Source organism: Acipenser ruthenus, chromosome 3, assembly GCF_902713425.1.
Source record: "Acipenser ruthenus chromosome 3, fAciRut3.2 maternal haplotype, whole genome shotgun sequence".
Taxonomy (NCBI): Eukaryota; Metazoa; Chordata; class Actinopteri; order Acipenseriformes; family Acipenseridae; genus Acipenser; species Acipenser ruthenus.
In genome coordinates, this window is record NC_081191.1 from 3,052,956 (window position 1) to 3,068,167 (window position 15,212).

The following is a 15,212-nucleotide window of genomic DNA, read 5'->3' on the forward strand; positions in this document are numbered from 1 at the left end:
TTTTGGATGACTTTGCGTGTGTGGTGCAATCCGGATCAAGCCGGAGAAACACTGAACAATGAAAGTCTTTGAATCTGGCTGCTATGAAATGGGGGTTTTGGATGACTTTGCGTGTGTGGTGCAATCCGGATCAAGCCTGAGAAACACTGAACAATGAAAGTCTTTGAATCTGGTTGCTATGAAATGGGGGTTTTGGATGACTTTGCGTGTGTGGTGCAATCCGGATCAAGCCTGTCAATAAAGCGGCACAGTTGGAAAGGTCCCAAAATAAAGCAATGGCTGTAGGGAAGGGAGGAGGTTTGTTTCAATCTCATTTTTATTTTACTTTAATAAACTGATATAATAAAATAAAGCAATGGCTGTAGGGAAGGGAGGAGGTTTGTTTCAATCTCATTTTTATTTTACTTTAATAAACTGATATAATAAAATAAAGCAATGGCTGTAGGGAAGGGAGGAGGTTTGTTTCAATCTCATTTTTATTTTACTTTAATAAACTGATATAATAAAATAAAGCAATGGCTGTAGGGAAGGGAGGAGGTTTGTTTCAATCTCATTTTTATTTTACTTTAATAAACTGATATAATAAAATAAAGCAATGGCTGTAGGGAAGGGAGGAGGTTTGTTTCAATCTCATTTTTATTTTACTTTAATAAACTGATATAATAAAATAAAGCAATGGCTGTAGGGAAGGGAGGAGGTTTGTTTCAATCTCATTTTTATTTTACGTTAATAAACCGATATAATAAAATAAAGCAATGGCTGTAGGGAAGGGAGGAGGTTTGTTTCAATCTCATTTTTATTTTACGTTAATAAACCGATATAATAAAATAATGCAATGGCTGTAGGGAAGGGAGGAGGTTTGTTTCAATCTCATTTTTATTTTACTTTAATAAACTGATATAATAAAATAAAGCAATGGCTGTAGGGAAGGGAGGAGGTTTGTTTCAATCTCATTTTTATTTTACGTTAATAAACCGATATAAAACCTCACTGTAATTACACACATATTGCTGATGTAAAAGGTACTACAGTGCTTGAGGGTTACTGTAAAAAGGGTGTAGCGAGAGGACGTTTTAAAAAGCTGCATACCAAATAGTCAACTGGGAAGGTGGAAGAAGCCAGCATTGGAATCGTTCCATTATTAAATAGGTTTCATTTGATTACTTAGTTTAAGGATGCATTTTAACTACACTATACACTATATGTTTCATCAGCATACTACAATCATTCTTCACAAACCTTACATTTAAATACGCATTTATACAGCAAACATTATAGCAACAGGCCCCCTTTTCCACCTCACGCAAACCCAAAAGCACATTACTTTAGCATTACAAACAGTATAATGTTAAACATAATTCAAATCCACAAGGTATTCAAGTACTTTCAATACTGGCCTCTAGGAACGACTAATTCCGAATAAATAATAACATTTCACTGGATTTCTAAAACTTTACTTTATGTACAGTAGCACAGACAAGAGGTACACCATTTAAATAAACAAAACAAATCCATTCATAAAATAAATAAAGTTGCACACAGAGCAGTGTGAAAACCTGTGCAGTGCATTTCACTAGAAAGCCCGGTGTGCTGGGTTAAACTGCGTTATTAATCCATATACCAGTTGCTATTTTTGTATTTCTCTCTCTCTCGGGAGCTATGCTTGTTCTCGGCTGCTTCCTGAACACAACACCAGTCAGCCAGAAAACCGCTTGATCTTCCTTTATCACATTTCCCTTGACCAGTTGGTTCGGTTTTGCTTTCAAACACTGTGGGGTTCTATTCAAGTGATCTAAAGTAGGGATGTAAATAAGACTCCCATTGCACAGCAGGTTGATCTATTCCTGGTTTTACTATGGGTTTAATAAGACACATCTGAGCTTGTTAACTAAACACAGTGGTTAATCAAGCTTGTAGTAAAATGGATGAAACTGCTATGTAATAGGAGTCTTATTGCCATCCCTGTATAGGCAGACATCTCTTTAAAACAGAGAAGGATCCTTCCTGGTATTTTGCATATTTTACAGACAGATACATTAAAGAGACTTGCAGCACCCGCTGCTAGTCTGATCTCATACCCATGGCACAAAGGCATGTTTTAATTGATCAACAGGGAGTGACAGTATTAAAATATACCACTTTATGAACTAAATCAACCCCTACTTTAAAAGCGTCTGTACCGCACTGCACTGTACACGCTCAAAATAGTATAGTAAGTGGTATTAATTAGCTTCACTTTGCATTGGCAGACAGAAAACATTTCGAGATGAATCTACGATGCATTGTGGGCTGCTACCCATGCTTTATCCATTTACTGTTCATAAGCATTTTGAATTATAATTATAAAAACTTAGCCCAACAAAGAATGTGGGCCCTGTTTTATAATGCAAGTGCAGGGTACATTTTTCAGGAGAGGACTAAAATAATATTACTGGAATACAGATTAGAACACTGATCAGAATACTAATTACTGCTCTATGTTGCAGCTTAATTGTTTTGTTGCTAGATTTATTCAATTCCTCCCTGAAGATTCGGCATTGGCTTTGCACCTGCTTCAAAGAAGGTTTGAAGAAAGGGATGATTTAATCTCCCGTTCTAATTTTAATAATCTGCATGCTCTTGGGTAGCAATGCCACTTACGATTAGGAATGATGTACTGCAGTCTGCTGCTCTGGTTGTACTGCTCCTCTTCATCAGGGACGCTGACTGAACCCTGGCACGGGTAACCAGCGAGAGAAAGATACTGTGGATCCAGTATCAGGTTAAACGGCGATGGCATTGGGGAGGTCAACGGGTCAAACAAAATGGCATAGTTAACATTGAGAAAAAGCTTTACTGTATTAAGAATGTGCTGTTCCAGTCTACCGCAGGGACAAAAGGTGCCTCTTGATACTGGATAAAGATATCGTTGTGGTAATTATTGTAATCTGTAATTGAAATGTTTTTAAAATAATGGAGCATTTAAAAATTCTACTGTATCCAGTTGGGGCTCAGGCATGTTAAAATCCATGCAGGGACGATATAATACAGGGAATACGGACCAGTCTCTGCCTTGCTTTCTTTTTAAATAATAAATCCTCCGACACAAGATTCATGGGACTGGAATTATTGGTGGCAGTCCAGGTTTCCAAGCTACAGCAATGCAAGCAAAAAGAACAGCAACACTGTGAAACCTCAAAGCAGGGCAGCTGATCAAGAAGCTTTCTAAAAAGAGGCCAGCCAGACCACATGCGAGAGAACATCAAACACATTGAGAGTGAATTACACAGCAGCAGCGTCCCAGCAGCACAGAAAAGTACAGCTTCCCCTGCCAGTTTGAGGAGGCTGCAGTGCCAGGGTGTTCTTCAGTAGCACATGGGTAAAAAGTATGGCTGACTGTAGCCACGTTCAATCTGATGGAGATACTGGTGGCTGGGGTGACTGATCTCAGATGCACTGTAAAGAATAAACATTTCTATGTGATAAAACTCAAAAACAAATTCATACTGGAATCTGTTTTTTAAATTCTGTAGTTTAATACTGGGCCAGTTTCAATACACTGTACACTGTACACAATGGGCAATGCTAATGTGACTACAATCAGTCAATGCACTACAAGTCTTCACAGTTACTATTGCAGAAAAAAATGGTCTTCTGCAATGGTGACTATTTTACAGATGTAGACAGTACTCCACCAGCCTCACTTTCCCCTCCCCACTGTACCTGGAGTTTGGTTTACTCCACAAATATTCTCCGATATTTTTATCCTTTAGTCTCTATTACCCAAAGTAATTGCATTAGATCATACAGAAGAGGAGTTAACAGAAATACAAGTAAGTAAACAGTTCCAGCTAGCTCTATAAAGAGCCAGGCTGGAGGCTGGCGCTGGATACAGCACTGCTCTGTCAGTCATCTTTGATAACAAAACCCTTTTAAGAATCCACAGTATGATACATGGATTCTCTTATGTTGCTCTTTGTTCTTTCTCTAAGCAGACTGTAGCTGCTTCATTTGTTTCTTTGCTAGTTGAACAGCAAATTGAAGCACATGCCAAAGTAACTACAGTGGACAGTGAAGCAGTCTGTTCTTGAGCATGGAGTTAGTGTTGAATCCACTTTACATTAGATACATGTATTTTACAGTGAAGCAGTCTGTTCTCGTGCATGGAGATAGTGTTGAATCCACCACGGTGCCACTTTACATTAGATACATGTATTTTACAGTGAAGCAGTCTGTTCTCGTGCATGGAGATAGTGTTGAATCCACTTTACATTAGATACATGTATTTTACAGTGAAGCAGTCTGTTCTCGTGCATGGAGATAGTGTTGAATCCACTTTACATTAGATACATGTATTTTACAGTGAAGCAGTCTGTTCTCGTGCATGGAGTTAGTGTTGAATCCACTTTACATTAGATACATGTATTTTACAGTGAAGCAGTCTGTTCTCATCCATGGAGGTAGTGTTGAATCCACCACGGTGCCACTTTACATTAGATACATGTATTTTACAGTGAAGCAGTCTGTTCTCGTCCATGGAGGTAGTGTTGAATCCACCACGGTGCCACTTTACATTAGATACATGTATTTTACAGTGAAGCAGTCTGTTCTCGTCCATGGAGGTAGTGTTGAATCCACCACGGTGCCACTTTACATTAGATACATGTATTTTACTGTGAAGCAGTCTGTTCTCGTCCATGGAGGTAGTGTTGAATCCACCACGGTGCCACTTTACATTAGAGACATGTATTTTACTGTGAAGCAGTCTGTTCTCGTCCATGGAGATAGTGTTGAATCCACCACGGTGCCAGTTTACATTAGATACATGTATTTTACAGTGAAGCAGTCTGTTCTCGTCCATGGAGATAGTGTTGAATCCACCACGGTGCCACTTTACATTAGATACATGTATTTTACTGTGAAGCAGTCTGTTCTCGTCCATGGAGATAGTGTTGAATCCACCACGGTGCCACTTTACATTAGAGACATGTATTTTACTGTGAAGCAGTCTGTTCTCGTCCATGGAGGTAGTGTTGAATCCACCACGGTGCCACTTTACATTAGAGACATGTATTTTACTGTGAAGCAGTCTGTTCTCGTCCATGGAGATAGTGTTGAATCCACCACGGTGCCACTTTACATTAGAGACATGTATTTTACTGTGAAGCAGTCTGTTCTCGTCCATGGAGGTAGTGTTGAATCCACCACGGTGCCACTTTACATTAGAGACATGTATTTTACAGTGAAGCAGTCTGTTCTCGTCCATGGAGGTAGTGTTGAATCCACCACGGTGCCACTTTACATTAGAGACATGTATTTTCGGTGAATACACAATTGCGTCTGTTCATTTGTATAAAGCAGTGGCAGATCTAAATAACCAATATAATGGACTCTTTGTACACCAAGGTCATTCAATTAAACATAAAACAATGAGTCTCGTCCTTAATCTTCAGTAAAATTTTTTTTTAATAATTTAAAAAAAACTGCAGAATTTGTAAATCAACTGAACACACCCCAAAACAGTTAACTGTTAAAGTAGACATGAACAGATTTACAGATTATCAGACACAAAGTAGTAACGTGGCCTGGTTTGTTTCACAGAATTAGCCACATTAAGCAGGGACTATAGGAGTAATGAGTGCCTCATTAAGCAGGGACTATAGGAGTAATGAGTGCCTCATTAAACATCATGCCGCATGAAGTGTCTCAACCATGGACCTGCCTCTTTGTTTTCAATTCTCTAGTTGGTCTCACTCTCCTGATGAAGGCAATGCTAAGCTGAAACGTATGAGAAGTGAAAGTAACAAAAAGTAAATATAATGCAAACTCATCTATTAGCAAAAAACTCACCTATTAAAACAACAAAACAGCATACCTTAAATTGAAATTCAACTTACGCTAGGTGCGGAAGTTCTTTATTTGAGCTGTGTACAAAAAAACAGCTTCCCTAAAAGGGTGTGCAAGATCTTTATTGGAGCTGTGTAGTTTTGCTCCACAGTTTATTTATATACGTTTTAATTTAACTGTGCAAGCACAAAGTGTCAATCATTCCCCTCAGCCTCGCCCTCTTCCATCGAGGAAATCAGGGCTTGCTGTCTGCCGACACGTTCAGCCAATCACAGCTAACTTTGGCTGGAACCCAAAACTGACACACAGACTGTTCTGGATGGGGCTCCGAACTTCACAGAAGGACCGGGCTGAAGTTAGTTACTTATCCCCCATTCGAGGGCTGAAGTTAGGTACTTATTCGCACATTTATGCATTGAATATTAGCTCACATTCTAAGGGGGAAATCACATAGATAGTCTGGATGTGCCACCTCAAGTAGGGTATCATTTTAAAGTAGACTGCAGAGTGGCACAAGTAGGCATTCACAGGCTATGCCGTGAAATATACACACACACCATTCATTTCCTGCATATTAACATTGTGAGGGCTTTACCGCCTCAAGCTGGGTGTGGTGTTGAAGGTTAAGCAATTGTCTTGCGAACAGAGTATGGAAATTAGAGCATTTATTATGAATTAGTTATCTCAAATTGCGAAATGGAAAATATCAAACAAAGAACAAAAAAGTCAAGAAGAGACAGCAGAGACAGCAGAGACAGAGACAAATGTAAAATCGCAGATTGAGCAGCACCTTAAAAATCTGTTTGAGAACTGTTCATTTGCTCAAAGCACATTTCGCAATTTGATTATATCGCTTTACTCAAAAACCGAAGAAGCTGTCTCTTTTCCGTTTCATTCTTTGCTTGTTTGATATTTTCCGTTTCACCAAAATAATTTTCAGACCGAAATAACCTTTAATTTCATTCTTTGATAATTTGTAGGGAAGCACTGAATCCAGGATTCGGTTTCGGCCCGAATACCTACTTTTTGAGCAGGGTTCAGATTCAGCTGAATACATAGGATTTCGGTGGACCGAATGCAAATCCTACATCCGCCCACACAAACATCCATTTTAATACATCCCACCAATTTGTGCAGTAGTTCTTTAAATAAGAGACACAAATCCGGAATTGAACATAACTGTACTATTTAATTACAGGTATTCAAGAACAAGAACACGTTTGATGAACTCTGTCGCGGCTCTCCCTAAATTACTGGCGGCGCATGCACTAAACACGTCACGCAGCTGCTGAATGTAAACATACCCCCCCTTATGCAACACAGCACAGTCACATCACACTTACATGGAGTAAAGTTATGCAGTAAACCTGTAATATATAGTAACAGCAAACTGTTGTAGACTTTTGTGCTTTATTGCTTTGTCTGTGAAACGTATTCTAGTGATCATACCAAGATAAAAAAAAAATAAACTCGGTGCACTGAAATATATATGTTTTGTAGCTTTACAACTGTCAGATGTGCAAGACGTTGTTGAACAATATGCTTTAGTAAATTACATTTTACATTATTGTAATGTGCCAATACAAGTTGAACCATTTGGGAACTGCTGTGTTTCATTAAAATCATTTTTAAACTATTTAGTAGTCTATTTGATAGGTGTTACACACACGGTGCATTTAAATCAACGTGGGTTTTATTTCACAAGGATATTCAGGTCACTCATCACGATCATTTTTTCCTCATAGCTCTCAGATCAGTTGACACAGGTAAGAGCAAATACAAAACACAGTATGATTTGATATCGGGGCAGTTCAAGAGAAGATAAGTGTTGATAGTTACATCAGGGTTAGATACGACTGCAGGTGAAATACAAAGTGCAGGATTACATACAGTAAAATAGAGAGCAGATAAGTGTGGGTTAAAGTGCATTAAAAGGCAGAGTGCTATATTGTCCAGAAGGGGAGAGTTGAGTTTTACAGGTGTTGTCCATCCACACACACTACATTAAGGTCGGTATACATGAATGTGGACTTTTCAGGCTCATATCAGAGGTTGTTTGGGCAGTAAATATTTTATAAATAGAAAAATAATAATTTTGTAATAATCACTGCATCTTACTATAAAAGGACTATTGACTAAACTGTTATTTATGTATTTTTTTCAGTGCTAGGATCAATAACAGTAATACTTTGAAACAAAATTAAATTAAAAAAGACATCCAAGATCCCTGAAACATTGATTTATGAATAGATTGTGCTATCTGAACTTTCATTTATGGAGTTTTTTTATTATTTATTTTTTTATTTTTTTATTAGCCCAGTTCTTCTGTAGCTGAAAAAAAAATACCAAAGAACAGAAACGGGTGTTAAGATTGAAATTGCAAGTGAATTTAATGAATAATAATGTAAATTAAGTTAATATTAAAGAATCTTAAATATAATTTTTGATAATTCAGGAACGGTGAATTAAACTGGGTAGATAAAGAACTGCAAAAAAGAATGTATTTAACGAAAAGGTGTTTCAATGGGGTATGCTTTTTTTTTTTTTTTTCTTAGGTCACAGTCAGAGTGGAAGATTATTTGTCTCGCTCGCTTCTTTGGTGCTCCTGTTCGGGGAGGATGATTGTAAATCTTCACAGAGCCTAAAAAGCACGAACGGTGGGTGTTTGAAAGTGGTCTCGGGGTACACAGGAGTCAAATATGGGACAATGGTTAAGTATAATCTTCCAGATGAATATGCCATGTTGACCTCACTACTGTGGTATTATGCCTTTTTTTTCGAATGACTATATATAGATTATAAATTATATATATATTATATATATATATATATATATATATATATATATATATATATATATATATATATATATATATATATATATATATATATATATAAAGGCTATATTGGAGCCGACACCCTGGGATCCTTCAAGAAGCTGCTTGATGAGATTCTGGGATCCTTCAAGCTACTAACAACCAAACGAGCAAGATGGGCTGAATGGGATTTCCTATAGACTGTAGTTTGGTGAGAGAAAGAGAGAGAAGGTACTATTCAGAGAGAGGATTTATTTGCACAATGACTACAATGAGTCTGCCTGGGCACACTGTAAAATATATTAAGATGCCTGTTGTATTTCCAGTTTAAAACAATCATTTCTGTTTAGTTACCGTTCTTTATAGTAGTGCTTTAAAACCTGTACTCACCAGCATGACCACACACCAGTTGAGGATTCCCCTGTAGTTGCTGTATCCACTGGCCGAGCTGAGCAGGGACTCTTGCAGCCTGTGGCAGCTGTGGAATGGGAAAGAGAAAGAAAGAGAGAGAGAGAGAGAGAGAGAGAGAGAGAGAGAGAGAGAGAGAGAGAGAGAGAGAGAGAGAGAGGGTGATAGAAAAGCCATGCTCAAGTACCTGAATTAAAAAAACCAAACACACGTGTCTGCTACAGTACGACTGTGGAAATAATTATTGGGAGTGGCACTACAGAATGGAAAACAAACAAAAAGAAAGTAGACGTCACAGGTTTGCCATTATTCAAATGCAAGCTACAAACAATACAATGTATTGTCTGTTTATAGCATGCTTTGAAAGGACTTTAAGGTTGATTTACAGTACACTGCCACCCCCGCGGTGATTCGGGAGGAACAAAGACGGACACATGCGTCCTCCGAAACATGTGCGTCAGCCGTCCGCTTCTTTTCACTCTGCAGGTCCGCCATGCAGCCACCTCAGAGCTACAGCAGACCATGCAGCTCTGGGCAACTTACAGGCAGGTCGGCAGGCTCCCGGCCAGTCTAAGGGGTTGCTGGTGCACGGTGAGCCGAGGACACCCTGGCCGACATAAGCCCTCCCCACCCGGGCGGCACGTGGCCAACTGTGTGCCTCCCCCTGGGAAGCAGTGGAATAACCTGGATTCGAACTGGCAACCTCCAGGCTATAGGGAGCATCCTGCACTCCACAGAACACATACTGTTTTTATACATTTGGATATTGGATGCATACAACTTGTATACATAAGAATGGAAAGAAGACTCCTATTGCATAGCAGTCCCTCCCCTCCACCACCATTCCAGGTCTTAAAATGAGCCTGATTACCCCCAGTGTAGAAGTATCAAGCTCAAGTGTGTCTTATTAAACTCCTACTGTAGTAAAACCAGGAATGGATCAAACTGCTATACAATTGGGGTCTTATTTCCATCCCTGATACAGCTTCATGAGGGAATGAAACAGGCAGTTATACATTTTATAATACGTTGCCCACCTTTTTAGATAGTAGTTACAGTACTATAAAACATTTACTCACCAGCATGACAACACTCCAAAAACCCACCAGCTGGCTATTATATTAATAAATGTATGAGCACAATCAGCTGCAAACACACTTCGGGTTTAAGTTTGCTATCTAAAGCAAAGGAAGAAATCCTGTCAACTCTCACAGTATTCAGTACAGCACATGGTTCCAAGCTGTAGTGAAAGATTGCAAGTCTTCAGGCAAGCATCTACTGTGCCAATCCCTACTTGTTTCCCTCCCTGTCCTCAATTTAATGGCAGTCAGTTGCACAACAGCTTTTTGTTGATTTTACTGTACTCTCTAGTGTTTACTCAATGGGCCTGCTCCATGTTTTGCAGTCAATGGATAGGTTCCATTGAAGTGAGAGGCAGATGAGCACAGTTCCAACTTATTTTTTATTAACAAAATCAAGACCCAAAAACACAGTTGACAACAGGGTATTCATAATAAAACAGCCTCCAAAAGGACAGCATCTTTCTTACAAGAAGCACAACCCCCCACTTCCAGATTTCCCCAGCCGACACACAAGGATTGTATTACCATGTAATAACGTATTGTATTTCTGTGTTTCCATATGCTGCACCGTAACTGAACTCCGAAGCTGTGCTACAGCGTCTGTGTTTGAATCCCATCAAATCCAGCCTATTTAAATACCCACCCTGCTGGGACAATTCTGGTTTACAAGCCAGCCACACCTAATTTCATCCTACCTCCGAAACAGAGAGAAGAGGTCCTGTACAGTACCATGCCCTGCTCTACCCCCGCATAGAGAGAAGAGGTCCTGTACAGTACCATGCCCTGCTCTACCCCCGCATAGAGAGAAGAGGTCCTGTACAGTACCATGCCCTGCTCTACCCCTGCATAGAGAGAAGAGGTCCTGTATAGTACCATGCCCTGCTCCTTCTACCCCTGCAGAGACAGAAGAGGTCCTGCAGAGTACCATGCCCTGCTCTACCCCCGCATAGAGAGAAGAGGTCCTGTACAGTACCATGCCCTGCTCTACCCCCGCATAGGAGAGAAGAGGTCCTGTACAGTACATGCCCTGCTCTACCCCCGCATAGGAGAGAAGAGATCCTGTACAGTACATGCCCTGCTCTACCCCCGCATAGGAGAGAAGAGGTCCTGTACAGTACCATGCCCTGCTCTACCCCTGCATGAGAGAGAAGAGGTCCTGTACAGTACCATGCCCTGCTCTACCCCCGCATGAGAGAGAAGAGGTCCTGTACAGTACCATGCCCTGCTCTACCCCCGCATGAGAGAGAAGAGGTCCTGTACAGTAGCATGCCCTGCTCTACCCCCGCATGAGAGAGAAGAGGTCCTGTACAGTACCATGCCCTGCTCTACCCCCGCATGAGAGAGAAGAGGTCCTGTACAGTAGCATGCCCTGCTCTACCCCCGCATGAGAGAGAAGAGGTCCTGTACAGTACCATGCCCTGCTCTACCCCCGCATGAGAGAGAAGAGGTCCTGTACAGTACCATGCCCTGCTCTACCCCCGCATGAGAGAGAAGAGGTCCTGTACAGTACCATGCCCTGCTCTACCCCCGCATGAGAGAGAAGAGGTCCTGTACAGTACCATGCCCTGCTCTACCCCCGCAGAGAGAGAAGAGGTCCTGTACAGTACCATGCCCTGCTCTACCCCCGCATAGGAGAGAAGAGATCCTGTACAGTACCATGCCCTGCTCTACCCCCGCATAGGAGAGAAGAGGTCCTGTACAGTACCATGTCCTGCTCTACCCCCGCATAGGAGAGAAGAGGTCCTGTACAGTACCATGCCCTGCTCTACCCCCGCAGAGAGAGAAGAGGTCCTGTACAGTACCATGCCCTGCTCTACCCCCGCATAGGAGAGAAGAGATCCTGTACAGTACCATGCCCTGCTCCTTCTACCCCCAGCAGGTTGTAGTTTCACAACCTGCTTTCCACTCTACTGCAAATTACTTCTAAACCTCTTAAAAGGTCACTCTTCTTAACCTAAAGTTAGGTCAGTACTAAAGTGGTGCTGCTACTTCTCTAATGAGATGTGCAGCACAGCAGCACTCTGGGCCGAGATCTACTCCTGTTTTTCAATTGCATTTCCTTTTTTAAAACCAATTGCCAATTCCAATTCCCAATTAATCACTTCCAACACATCGATCAAAATTTCAATTAGCATTTATTCTGTTAAAATGAACCTCTCACAGTGGCAACGTATTACTTAAATTGAAGTCACTGTTATTCATTACAATTGGCTTCAAATTAAAGCAGCTGAACAATCACAACAATTATTATTAGGGGTGCACCGATAATCGGTAACCTATCAGCATGGCACGTATATAAGGGAAAAAACACAATCGGCAATCTGCAGTTTGTTATTTTAGTCGATAATGTACACCGATATTCATGCTTGAATTTCTTCCAGCACAGAATGTAGTGTTTGGTCAGGCATTTTCCCAGTGCTCAAAAAAGCAGCGTTTGGATTTTCTTTTTAAATATCTGAAGACAACAGGATAGCCGAGTTGTGTGCAACAGAACAGACTTGATGCTACATTAAATCCAACGATGAACTGCAAGGGTATTATTCTGATGATTTTTAAAAAAGCTCTCTTTGACTAGTTAAGACTCTGGAGTGTTCGCCTGTCTTGTGCCCCCAACACCCCCGCGTCCAAACAGCAAAACAATAGGGATGGGAATTTTAAACGTTTAAATGTGTAAAACTATAAAGAAGTGGTTAAACATTTAATAATATGCTAGACGTATAACCGGTCATGTGACAAATGTCACCAAACGCATATTTTGTATGCATTAATTTTAAAATTTTATCATCAGTAGTCCGTCGCGTACGAGACTGCTCTAGTGCCACAGTAAGGGCGGATATTATAAAAAGGAAGGGGTTTGGCAATTGACTCCAAGTAGATTTTCTAATTGGTACAACAGAAAGATTGACAGTGGGGCGGGTTTTATTCTTGGTCGATCTGGCGCTTCATTGGTGCACTGTGTGTGTTCATGTCTGTAGTGGGCGTGGTTTGGTATCAATTCCACGGCGGAGTAATAACGTTTAATAACAAGTGTTTTTTCTGAGTTTTGTTCAATATTTAAAATGGCATCTCTAAACAAAGGAAGCCACGGTTGGAAGTATTTTGAGGAACCGGACGAGCAAACTGTGCTATGTAAATAACTATGCCAAACAAAATTGCCATCCCACAAAAACACAAGTTCAATGCTTTACCGTTTGAAATGAAAACATTCAGAATTGTTATGGATGGAGCTACTGATGGCAATAAAAAGTTATAGATTTGGCTGAACAGGGCGTGATCACGTTATCCCCTATGATGACAGTGCGTGTGAAATCGTGAATGCTGTGGTTTTTAAATCGATGCAAGATTATCTCAATACTGTGCCGACCCCTAAAACAATAACAGCGAGGCTGGAAAAACTTAAAGAAAATCGTGCTGCAGCTGTTCATACAAAACTTTCAAAAGCAGCAATTACCACAGACTCATGGACCCCATTCCCAATCCTCACAATGGTGGAAGGCTTTTTTCACTTGAAATTGTTCTGTAAGCTTTTGGACCGAACAGCCGTTTACGTTTTGTACAATTTTTATTTGTATGTTGGAACTACTGCACTAAAGTAAAGGACCCCCCAGACACAGTTCAAACAGGTACACCAGGCATCTCTTTTTACAATTTAATGTAAAGTTGTGTGGATACGTGAATTTGAATACTTTATGTTATTTAGTAATACTTGACCATATACAATTAACTGCACAAGAAGGCAAACATATTAATCACTTAATATATTACTTGATTGTGTGTTAGGTTGACATTTAAATTAGGACTTGTGGCAATGTTTGGGAGGTTTATGTACACTAGTACAGTATGTAGAGGAGAGTGGCGTTTGATACGAGTACTCGGAAATTGTCATGCTCAAGTACTCGACTCGAGCGATAGATCTCAAAAATCCCACCCCTACTATCAAAGACCGCAAACTTTTAAATCTCTGAGGCAGACCTTTTAATACCAGTCACAGTGCTCTTTACAATTCCAAAATATTGTGCTCTTTTATCCCTGGTAATTACCTTTTCCAGAATTGAAATTATTTCCAACTTTTTTTCAATTGTAAGAACAACTCGCTTTCCTTTAGCCATTTTGCATTAGCGCTGTACAGTGGGTGATGTTCGGCTCTTTTTTTTTTTACTATCCGAAAATGTGTTCAATATGTATATAGTTATATTTCCACTAGCAACTTTAAAACTATAAACATAAACATTTCAATATATTTACTTTGATGTGTACATTTTTTTTTTTTTTTTTTAACTTTGTAGTTAAATCTTTGCGATGTTAAAACGTTGTTTGCTTATTTAGGGTTTATTTGCTTAGAAAATACTAACCACGGCTGTCAGTATCAGAATGTAATATAAAGAGTGTGTGTGTATGTAGATATGGTTTAAACGCTGACACTTCAAAGCATTTAAACGTTCATAAAAATTTACCAAAAGCACATCCCTACAAAACAAGTCCTCCTAGTTAGCGGAGACTGCCAGGTCATTACATTACATTATTATTATATGGCCTCTTGTACTTTGTGTATCTTGCTTAATCTGCATTGGTTGTGGGTGTATTCGGCTGCATTTTGAAGAAGAAATGAATTACTGTGCCTTCTTTTGTTAAGTAACAAATTAAAGTTTGAATTTTGTAACCGGAAATGTAATATTTCTGTCCTCTTCTTTTTTTATTAAGTTAACAGTTTAAGCTGGGCTGCATTTTTAAGAATTTAAAATAAGAATTTAACGAATGTTGTTGCAGTTCACATTGCATAGGCTACATTTTTCTTTTCTACTGTGCAGTAAAGGTAGAAGTTATAATATGCAAAGTTTGACAGCAAACATTGCGTACTTTTTACAGAAGTGTTTTTACTAGTGCAAATGCAAAATGTTATTTTTGTGTGACTGTTGTAAAACAAATGTATAAATTGCTGTCAAGCGCACAATATAATACTATGTTATTCTTTGTATTAATTTTCTAAAGTAAATGCAACAAGTAAACAATACCTGTTCATTTTTGTCAAATACAACTAAACGATCTGTTCATTTTTTAACATTTATAATTCTAAAACAGT

The 15,212-nt window shown here is 39.6% G+C and overlaps 1 protein-coding gene across 1 annotated transcript in view; it reads right to left on the reverse strand.

Moving 5' to 3' along the window:
• The window catches only part of dgat1a (diacylglycerol O-acyltransferase 1a), a 42,929-nt gene that overhangs the window by 24,276 nt on the left and 3,441 nt on the right, over positions 1 to 15,212 (reverse strand). The window contains exon 2 of the mRNA XM_034058325.3: positions 9,033 to 9,120. Within this exon, the coding sequence (XP_033914216.1) occupies positions 9,033 to 9,120 (88 nt within the window). The remainder of the gene's footprint in view (positions 1 to 9,032; positions 9,121 to 15,212) is intronic.